The 11,674-nt window shown below is 35.9% G+C and overlaps 1 protein-coding gene across 1 annotated transcript; it reads left to right on the plus strand.

Annotated features, from left to right (window-relative positions):
- Positions 2,247-7,941, plus strand: LOC109846702 (actin-related protein 7-like). Its single transcript, XM_020415947.1, has 5 exons — positions 2,247-2,355; positions 3,582-3,826; positions 4,759-4,942; positions 7,324-7,391; positions 7,490-7,941. The coding sequence occupies exons 1-5, from the start codon at positions 2,247-2,249 to the stop codon at positions 7,640-7,642; spliced, it is 759 nt and encodes a 252-aa protein (XP_020271536.1). The 3' UTR covers positions 7,643-7,941.

The raw sequence follows: 11,674 nt of genomic DNA on the forward strand, positions 1-11,674 counted from the left end.
GATATGCATTGCTTATTGCGATAATCAATGCCACAAGAAGCCACTTATGTCACATCAAAAAGAAATTCAAATAGAGCACAACTTTTTCGAACGTGCAAACCTGTCCTATGAATAATCATCACAACTCGCCTTAAAATGCCACAATAACCCCACGAGTGGACTTCAGAGAGAGAAAGAGTATCAATGTAACTTGAGGAGAGCTCATCAGTTTTAAATTCTCGATTCGATAATTTTCAATAATGATGGGGTAAAAATGTCAGTTACTTCACGTAGGAAAAACAAGTTCGGAACAATCATGTTGTTCTAACATTACAAAAAGGAAAAATACAGTGTACGAAAAAGCTCAGAAGACCATATACAACGAATTTTCATCTCTCACATGATATCAGCAAAAACAATGGGAACAAAACTCTACTTGGTAGCAGTGCAATCATATTGCTTATGAAACTAGCTTGCTCTTTGGCAGTCTCCACCAGTGAATCCTACATGCAGAAACACAGTTAAGATACTTACACAGTTAAATACTTTTGCTAACATACGAAAGTTCAAAACACTCTGCAACATTAGAAACGTAGAATTCCACCTATTGGACACATCTTGCTGAATTTTTTTCGCTTTACCTGAATAAGTTTGTGCAATGCACTCTGCAAACTTCTTTTTTCGCTTTACCTGGATTTACAAGGGTGGTTTTCTGCAACCAATCCCATTTTCACAGGAACAACTCAAGTAGATATCCAAACAAATACAAATGTTGGCGAGATTTGACCAACCAACAAACAGATAGTTGTTAACACCTAAAAATGTATTTTTTTGCAATCTGATAGTCCTCTTACCAGAATAGAACCAGAAGAGTGTGTTATCTTTCTCTCTTTGTCGTGCTATGCGTCCTTACGAAATGCTCTAAAATTGATTCAGTATCCCTCGTGGCAATAACTGTGAACTCTGTACACTGGAACATCGAAAAAAAAAACACTTCAAAAAATAAAGAGTGTTAATAGATAAATGAACACGGTTGAACATTATAGCTCAAAGTAACTTAATAAAACATGGGAAGTCAGCATCCATTTATACGGTATTTACATAAAAAATCAAAAATCGACGAAAACAACAACATGATACATGAGTAAGTATGAGACAAGTATGGTTTATGCAAGAAGCGACACATTGAGTATACAAGAAACCAGTGGATATGAGAGAGGGACTTTAGCTCTCTTCTTATCCCGCGTTATATATATTGTATCAAATTTGTGATGGCAGATTCCTTTGACAACAACCATGAACCATGCTCTTAACAGTTTTTGAATCTCAGTGTTAGCTTTAGATGAATAACACAGTTGAACAAACAAGTAATTGCATAATATAGCATGCTTAAACATAAAAGCAATGTAAATATGTGAATTATCTCTTAGAGAAATGTTAGGGAATATAGAATTGATATATGGTTCACGTGACAACAAAGATATTAAAGTCTTTACCTTGGCAAGACTTGCAACAAGATTCAGCGTCCTCATTCCGTTGTACTCAAAGAGGACAGGAAGCTGCAAGTGTGAAGAAGGAAAAAGATCTATATCCAATTTTGAGGCACCAAAAATCAGTAAAGCACATGTAGAACCAAATTATATGAGGTTAAGCAGGAAATTGAAGGACTCTTGCATTACACCATGTCTCAATAGTTTACTATGCATATATCCAGTTTCACATACTGTCTTGTTTAATGAAGCCAAATGCAATAGTATCTTAACATAGAAATGGAGCATTTGCTAACCTCATAAAAAAACAATCTTTTTTGAATAATTTCAAATAGGTTTTATATAACAAAAGAAAATTTGTTTCATAAGAAAATGAAACTAACTTTATGACTTTGAATTCAAGAGAAGGGGATATACCTGATTGCGAGCTGGAGAAGTTGCAATTTTCGTCCTCTTTCGACCATTTTTTGGGAAATCTCGATCAACTGCAAAAATTAGGGGATTTAGGTTAAATTTAAAAATTTTGGACCATGGAATGAAACATTAACAAAGTTGATCTCAGCTAGGGTTCTGTTTGATTAAAGTACTCCTTTTTCCTTCATTTTCTCCTCTTCCTTCTCCAATTTCACACTTTAAACTTAAAAAATATATGTAAATTACACGGATTTCACTAGATTCAACAGAATTTTAATGTTTGATCTCAAAATGAAGCATAAACCTGAGCAGATCAGAGAAGCCTCAACAAAGTCTAAAAAAGAGGGTTTTGTCTTGATGTCGATGGCGGAGCTTGCCGGCGATGGAGGAGCTTACAAGTGGGAGGAGGCGGAGCTTGCCGGCGATGGCACGGTCGTGGGCGGCTCCGGCGAGGTCACCGCGGGAATCGCGGGTTTAAGGCGAGAGAGAGGGAACGAGAGAAAGAATGAGAGACGAGAGAACGACAGAGTACAAAAGGGAGATAACGGGTGTTCACTCGGGCGGGTTCAAGGCGGGCACGATGACCGCCCATTAAGTGCCCTTTTATCTTCTTTTCAATGGATACCCGCCCATTTAGACTCATTTAACTAAATGGGTGGGTTATGGGCGGACTGAATGGTGGGCGGGCTGGGCGGGCAATTGAGCATGGGTCATAATTGCCATGTCTAATTGTGAGCCATCTTAATATTAATAGAAACAAAATGTCATGGTATATGCAGAAAAAGGAAAGACTAGAAGATCCAATATAATGTCGACAGATTGTTGGAATCTTATTTATTTGAACATCATGAGATTAATTATAGTTTGGAGTGGTGAGGCAATATGCCAATACTAATAGAAGCCGAAGCCTTGTTAGAAGCAGTTGAGGTGGTCATAGAGCCATGTTCTCTAGAACATTTTCTTTAGAAAATTCTAGCAACACTGGCTATAATTCTTGTATATAAGAACAAATTTTATATTGTATTGTTGACTCGCTAAACTGACTTTAGATCTTTCTAAGTCAGTTGAAAAACCCTTTGCCGTAGGCCTCAGATGATAGTTGCAAAAGCTACTAGTAGAAAGAGAGTTGAGTGCTGGAGAGTTTGAGAAAGAAGAATGTGAGATCGGTGTGTTTAGAGTTTTTTTCCGCATTGGCTAGTTTGTGAGTAGAAGCAAGAATTTGCAGCCGAAGGAGTATATAGAAAAGAGAGAAGCAACTTGTAAAGTTTGATTAGTAATTAAATGTACTGCTCTGTTGTCCTCTATTAAAAGGAAAGTTGTTAGTTAACCTTGTGAATTCTCCCATTAATAATTAAGTGTACTCATTTTCTCAATGTTTTATATGAAAGGCTGAACATGCTGGTGTGGCTAATCTCTATTAATTTGATCTATGAATTCTAATAAAGATAAAAATAAAAAAGGGGGCAACTTATTTCCTCTTATATCTATTTATCTTAATTCTTAATATGCGAACGCCTCAAATGTTTTGCTTCAACCAATATTAAGTTATTAGGGGCTTAACAGGTCCATCCTTTTATGAATGTTTTATTGTGGTTCTATTGTGGTATTTCAACTGCTTTTTATTATTCTTTTAAGACAAGATCTGCTATTTCTGTGAAGTAAGAGTTTATAGAAATGTTTTCTTTCCAATCATTCCAGATATAGCACCAGTTTGTGAAGGTGCTGTTCAGCACATTGCCTCAAAAAGATTTGAGATTGGAGGAATTGATTTGACAAAGCTGCTTGCTCAGGAACTTCATAAGTCCAATCCTCTAGTAAATATTGATTTTTCTGAGGTTGAAAAATTGAAGGAGCGGTATTCATGCTGTGCAGAGGACCAAACTGCCTTTGAAAAGACTCAGAATTCATGCCAGAGGGAAACCCACACCCTTCCAGATGGACAGGTTTCTATCAGTCTAAATAATAATATTTATTACCACAAATATCTAAATCCATATGTACCGTGCCTTACTCGTACATTTAGCTCATGAATTATATAAAATTTAGCAGAGCTTTGATGTGATTTTCGTAGTAATTTCATTTTCTTCCTTCTTAATTTTGGGAAACAGTCACTCATCGGTGCCTTGAAAACCTGTGTAAGTGCTGTCAAGAGATGTTACCTAATGTATTGTCGGATTAAACCAAATTTGCAATCCATCCGTGGTAGCTAATATCTTAGAAGCTATCTTTCAGGCCTATAAATAGTTAGCCCTGCTATTACATAACGACGTCACCAGTAAGCTTTATCTATAGATTGTGGGTTGGAATGTTTGTAAAACAAGTTCTATACTCGAGGCCCTCCCTCATATTGAAATTGGGGCCCTGAAGAAAAGACCTCCAGCATAAGGATGAATTGTTTGGAATGACATAATAAATGAGGATAAATAGATATATCTAAACAATTATGGGTGGTTTGAATTCAGTAACTCTTGAAAGAAGAACCTGGTAGTCGAGTTCCGTGTTAGATGACCACTTCACCCAATGCCTTAATGGATTGTGATGGCTGGTGACAGTAATTTTTTTTAACATACTTATCTTAAATATTCTGCAAATATCTGGTGTTAACTCATTGAAATATTCAACAAATTAGCTACCCAAAGTTATCTTAACATAGTTTCCTCATGGTGCAGTTAATTTAAATTTTAAAATGCTTCCTGGGCTCATATATCTGACTAAAGCTCTGCCTTGCTACCACTAGATGTTTTATTTTGTTTTTTGTTTTGTTTTTTTCCATATGTGGAGGTATTTTAGATGTTTACTTGACTGGAAAAAATATGCAGTGCATGTTACTATATGCCTGTTATAGTTACAATAACTTTTAAATACATGCTTTCAGGTGATAACAATAGAAAGGGAAAGATACATTGTTGGAGAAGCTCTATTTCAACCTTCTATTTTAGGTCTAGAGGAGTATGGTATTGTTGAGCAGCTAGTCCGTTGCATATCAACTGTTTCATCGGAAAACCATCGTCAACTTCTCGAAAATACTGTGCTGTGTGGGGGTACAACTTTTATGACTGGTAACGTTTTCCTGGGTTCATCAACTTTTATCATTTTCATGAAATGTCTTACTACAACTGCTAATTTAATTAGTTAGGCAGGCCTTGTAGGAACTGTTTTTCTTTTAAAATTTCTTAGACGCAAACACGGCATATATATGAGTTTGAGCATAATAATATGATAGATATAATACATTATTAGACTTGTTCAATATTAAATAGTCATATCAATACAATTTCCATTGGTATGTTTCATTGAGACCCAATTCGATAGTTACTCTGTCTTTGATAGTAACTGTCTTGTGTGGTGCTCTGATCTTCTATTCTTCACCTAGTCCACTATGTTGATAAGACCCTTATGGTCACTATGGAAGATGAGTGAGTTAACCTAAGCCATGAGATAGAGAGGTAACCAAACTCAGTGGCTTCTAACAATCCAAGCATTTCAACCTCTTTCTCCTGGGCATTTATGTTGTGTGAAGTCAATAGCATATAGCAGGAAAACTTGTACGTAGGATACATGGGGATGGTTGATAGTTTCATATCAAGATTACTGCTTCATTTGATTCTTTGTTTGTCAGTGAGGGCAAACTGCACCTACATTTGATGATACGATGGTCTTGTAACATATCAGTTCTATGTATTCATTGGACTGTAAAGATTGCCTACCTAAATATAAATTTGAATGTCAAGGTAGAAGGATTCAACATTGATAAATGTTAAAGGACCCTGCTGTTGCACCAAGACTCCAGAGTTGTAGTGATGGTTGAGGGTTATAATTCTATATTCTAACATGCTCCCCTCCAAATCAGCCCACAAAACACCACAACAAACAAACAATAAATAAATAAATAACAAAAAATTAAAAAATTAAAAACACAAAACACACAAAACAAAAAGAAATTCAGCATTTTACAGGCAGAAATCTGGTCACATGCAACTGCATAAAAAATCCAGCCAGAAATTTGTGGCCAGCAAGACTCTAAGCCCGTGTTGCTCGATACCATGTGAAAGGATCCCGTCGTTGCACCAAAACTCGAAAGTCATGGTGAGGGTTATAATTTTATATTCTAACAATAACATATATTATCTAATTCTAGGGGTCTGTTTGGCAACACTTCAAAACTAGGCTAGGATTGAACCTGGACTAGTTTTGGGTGCTTTTTCTGTTTGGCAAAAACATTGGCCACTGTTAGCCCAATTTTTGTAAGCCAAAAAAGATCCTCTAAACTAGTTTTGTTGTGGACAGGAGGCTGCTAAGCCACTACTGAACTGGTTCTCACTGGAACCAATTCGAAGCTAGGATAGGGTAATTGGGCAGATAAAGAGAAAAAGAAGTCATTTTGTTTTCTGAAAACTAGAATTTTTTTGTTTGAGGTCTGCAGTTGAAGTTGATTGTTGATATACGTGATAAGATTTATAGAAACTGGATATTACACATGGGTTCCATTTAGAAAATGCATGTGGTAGAATCCATTTGAATATCGTTTAGTTGTTACTAATTCTATGAAGATGCGTGAGGGGCAGTAATGTGGGAATAATTTCGGAGGACAAAGACACATTCCTTACCTCAAGAGTGCATATTTAGGCTTACATAAATGACTTGCCTCCCCTTGCATGCAAACTCACAATGAAATTCCACAATGCATGTTTCTCAATTTTGTTTTCATTGAGAAGGCTTAAAAATAAATAAATATGTAAACTTAGTCTTTTGGAAAACTGTGATAGAACAAGGTTTCATGTTGATGACATAGTTGTATCTAGGAAGGACTTTCAGATCGATAATGTTCATCAGGAGCAAAAGAATAAGGTTATCCCAAACTTTATAGGACGATGGTTGGACTCTGCATCTGAACATCACATCAAGTTTACTGCTGGCATGAGCACAAAAAATTGCATAGAAAAGTTAATAAGGTAATAAGGTGAGAATGAAGGGAACTCCATTATTTGACAATGAATAATGGAGAAATGAAGGGCTCTCTCTTCTTCAAGAAATGATCGCTCAAGTCTCAATGCAAGTCATTGCAATCATCCTCCAACAAAAGGGCCAACTTCTGATTGCATGCCCAGTTTCTGTTAGCATTCCCTTACTAATAAGATGATTTTTTATTGAGATAAAAAGTGAAAAGTGAGTTTTTGCTAAGCTGAAGACGGGCATGAAGGGGCCTGTAAAGGCAAGTGCCCATTTTTGACACATTACATATCTGCCAACTGAATCTTGTACAAGCCTGTTTTACTTGAGCAGTTGGATGTGGTCTTCAATCCAATAAATCCTACTATTTTTTTCTTTTTAACGTTTTGGAAAATTTTGGAATCTTCGGATTTGTAAGATGCCTTGTTTACAATACCAATTTATATTAAGTGACAGAAATTAATTGATTCCAACATTTTGTTTTATCAAGGTTTTGAGGAGCGTTTCCAGAAAGAATCTGATCTTTGTTCTTCATCCATTCGGCCTTCTCTTGTCAAGGTATGTTCTCTTTGATCTAACGCAATATTCTCTCTGGCAAAACATTCTACAATTGTGCAAGAAGACAGATAATTTTCGTCTACATTTTATTTTTGCAGCCTCCAGAGTACATGCCAGAGAATTTACTCAAGAATTCAGCATGGATGGGGGGTGCTATACTTGCTAAAGTAGTGTTCCCCCAAAATCAGCATATCACCAAGGGTGAATATGATGAGATGGGCCCCGCAATTGTTCATAAGAAGTGCTTCTGATGTCTGGGTACGTTACTGTTGTATCCTCTCCTGCTTCATCTCGCCTAACCTTGTCTTTGCAGTGTGTGAACCGACCATTGCTTAGGTTTAACTTGTATGGTGGTGTATCAGTGTATTCCTGCAAATCTTGAGGTTAAATGAGACGGTTATACATATTATGCAGGTGATTCCTAGAAAAAGAAGAGGTTTGTATTGTTAAGACTAATTAGCTTCGCTGGTTTCTTTGTATTTGTGTAACTTAACGTGACAATACCTAATTATATCATGTTAATCCAATATACTTATGTTGTATAATTGAATATTATGTTGCAAATTCTATTCCTTCTCACTCCCGAAGAATTCATCTAGTGCATGGTTACTATTTCGCACGACCTCCCACTGTCCCCCCTGTAATCGTGTAGCGTGCTCCTTGTTTTTCCTCTTCTGCTCGCTCTTCAGTAGAGGGGAAACAAATAGATAAAAGAAGTCGCATCTACATTGCTGTGGTGTTCATGTTCATGGATTTCTCTGATCCAGTAAGTTGCGGTGAAGCCCATCCGGTATAGGTTTCATACCATCTTCTAGCTCTTTGGATTGTGTGTTTGTGGTTCGTAGTGACATGCCGGGTATTCAATTGTCTAGTGGGTTTGGTTCATGTTTTTATTGGTACGTCAATGTAATATATCTGTTTGGTGGATCAGTGCCATCCTAAGTCTTCAGAACATTGATTCAAGAAGACGCCTCTTTTGATGCCGCGTTGATATATGATGAAGCAGTAAGCATTGGGTAACAAGTGATGGATATTATTTTCTCCTTGGTTGGGTGCTACTGTGTAGTTTTCACAGAGATAAGCAGGAAGCCTAATGGGTTTCTGCGGACTAGTATCTAGTCTACTCATCGTCTTATTTACGAGTGAGCCTTAGAAACGGGGAGGACGATCGAGGTCCAGGGAGGAAATGTGGTACGGCAAGTTGGATACGCGTTGATGGAGGGGTATACAAGGGTTTTGATGAGGGCTGCTCACCATGAGTTCGAGGTGGGGTTTTATACAAACCCCCAAACCTTTTAGGGGTTTTGATGAAGCTCTCCCTTGGGTAATTTAAGTGCTTAGGAGGTATGTCAAAAACTGAATGTTAGACAAATTTACGTCGGTCATGAGATTCACTGAAGAATGTTCACGAGATATTTTCTAATGAGTTTTTACACGGAAACCATCTTTAAGTTTATCGAAATTGATAGAGACCACATTTATTTTTTGTTTAGAAATCATCTCTAATTGGGGTTATTGTTGTGATGTCATACTTTTTGATCGATTTATGCTTTAAAAAAAATATCCTCATTATCCAAATCACCCCGACTAAATGCACATAAAAAACACGTGTTTTCCTCTTAACTTGGCTTTAACTAGGATTACCGAACTAATTGCATGTGTAAATCACGTGCTTCTCTCTTCCCTCATCTCTGTTCCCATCCACTAAATTATGCCCTAGTTTTAAGGGCCCGTTTGGTTTGCCATAAGTATTGAAAGTAGGAAGTAGATCAAAGGACTAATTTCTAAATTTATGAAGTAGAAAGTAGTGGAAGTATTAATTTTTTATTTGTTTCACATGCTCTTTAAAGTAGTGAAAATAGCACTTCTTATTCTTCATTCTCTTTTTTTTTGTTCGGATAGCAATAAAAAGTTGTTAGGAAGTAACTAATAAAGAAAATATTAATAAGAAAAATTATTTATAATCAATGCACATTTCACTTATTTCCGGGCTACTTCTGAGTCTTGATGTGCAAAAAAATATTTAGGAAGTAAGAATGACACGTAGGCGTCACATTAGTATTTAAGGAGGTATTGAAAGTAGGTTTTTAAAGAAACAATTTTTTTTTTTTCTCGAATGTAGCATAAGTATTATCTACTTACTTTATTTCAACTACTTGCTTATTACTTTAGGAAACAACGAGATTAGGGATTTGGGGGGAACAAGAGGAAGAAAGCGTGTTTAGCTTTCTAACATTTATTTTTTGAAAATTTAATTAGGGGGTGTTAGTCAATTGAGACATTTTCATGCAAAATGAGATAATTGTTAAAGTAGAATAATTTTTCGTTAGTGGGATATGTTAGTGGGATAAATAGGAACAATTTTGTGAAGCGAGATATTTTGATAAAATAACGTAGGATAATTTTTTTTTTATAATCATGAAATATATATGTATGCATTTTGAAGATATAAATACTATTTATGTATTTTAAACTTACTATTATTGATTGATAATTGCTTACAAGAATGTTCTTTACTATTAAATAACTTTTGGTTAGACTATAAGATATTGACAATTATTATTATAATGGTCTAATAATGGTGATAACCATAATAGGAAAGAAGTAAAGAAAAAAAGAAATATAAAAAATATAAAATAACAAAATAAATTTGAGTCCTATATTTTTACCACCTCTAGTTCCAAGCTAAAACTTGGAATAATTTGAGAGACTAGAACTCTCATTTTTGTATAGAAAAATAAAAAAAGTGGGATAATTTTGTACCATTATCCCAATTCTAGTTTTGCTAGAGTTCTACTTGACTAACACTGTAAAATTTTATTCTAGTTTTAGTTCTATTTGACTAACACCTTAAAAATTTATCCCATAAATTATACCGGTTCTAATTTTAAATTCTAGGTGACTAAGCCCCCTTAGGGAGAATCACAGGTAAATTTTGGTTAAGGGAGCGAGTAGTTAAGAAACACGTGATTGGCACATGCTATGGTAAAAGTATTTGGGGAAGAGAGTGTATTTTTTTAGAGTGGTGTTAGGGGCACATCCCAAACCACACCTCCAACCACACCCCCTCTCCCATTCGCTACAGTACTCCGGGCCCCACATGAGTTTTTAAAATTTAAAAACTCATGTGGGGCCCGGAATACTGTAACGAATGGGAGAGGGGGTGTGGTTGGAGGTGTGGTTTAAGGTGTGCCCCTATCATTTCTTTTACCAAAACTGTTAATAGATATAACACAATTTATTATCCTAAAATCTCTCAGCTGGTAAGATAAGTGATCTGTACATTAGACACCTAAAAACTGGCATTTGCATTAGAAGAGAGGCTCTCATTTCGCATTTCTTCCTATTAGTTTTCCCCTGGATATTTCATCCTCAGTATCGTACTACTCTTTCCTCCCTGACACGAGGAGTTCTCACAGAAATTTTCTAAAAACAGTCTAAAAGTCGTAGGCTGTAAGGGGAAAAGGTAGAGAGTAAATAATAAACAGTGGGAAGTACACAAAATGCAGATGGTTTACAGATTAGACAGAACTCTTCTCCCCCTTCCCATTCTACAACTAAGCTTTTACATCCTTTTTGCATCCCATCCTTGTTTTCACTTTCATATCTTATGTTCTCTTGGTTTCTCCTATGTCTCCCCTGCCCATTATTTCTAATAGGCCTTAAAGTGTATGTTTACACTTCCTACTCTACTGTCCCCTTTAGAACCTTTATTTTCGCTTGAGATCATGCTCCGGGACAACAGACCCATGAATGAAACTCAGGGATGTGGAATTTCAACTAGATGGAACTCCTCAACAATAGGAAATTCCTGGGGATACATCACAAGGTGAAATCACAAGAAATAGGCGAAACTTGGGTTCACATGAAAATAGTTCACAAAAGGATCAAAGAAGAATATCAAAATGCACATCTGAAAGTATCCCTATAATTGTGTCCATATGGGCTTAAGAGGATGTGAGTGATGTGAAACAAAAAGACAAGGGGATAAGGCTTGGAAGGAAATTCAGGAAGGTCTTAGAACTTTTTTTTATCTCTATCGCCTTTTCTTCTTGAAAAGATGGTTCCTCTTCTCTTGAAATAAGTAAACAATGACAATACATAATAAGCAATACAATTATCTCTTTTAGATTTATAATAAAGGGATTGCCACTGAAACTTATTTTTAGGTCAAACATATTTGTTTCCACAACCAAAATAAATGACAGGATATAGTGTTAAAATTGATCTTGGCAAACTTCAGTTCAAAACTTAAGTGACAAACTTTAAAAATATAAAAGAGA

This window comes from Asparagus officinalis, chromosome 7, assembly GCF_001876935.1.
Source record: "Asparagus officinalis chromosome 7, Aspof.V1, whole genome shotgun sequence".
NCBI classification, from domain to species: domain Eukaryota; kingdom Viridiplantae; phylum Streptophyta; class Magnoliopsida; order Asparagales; family Asparagaceae; genus Asparagus; species Asparagus officinalis.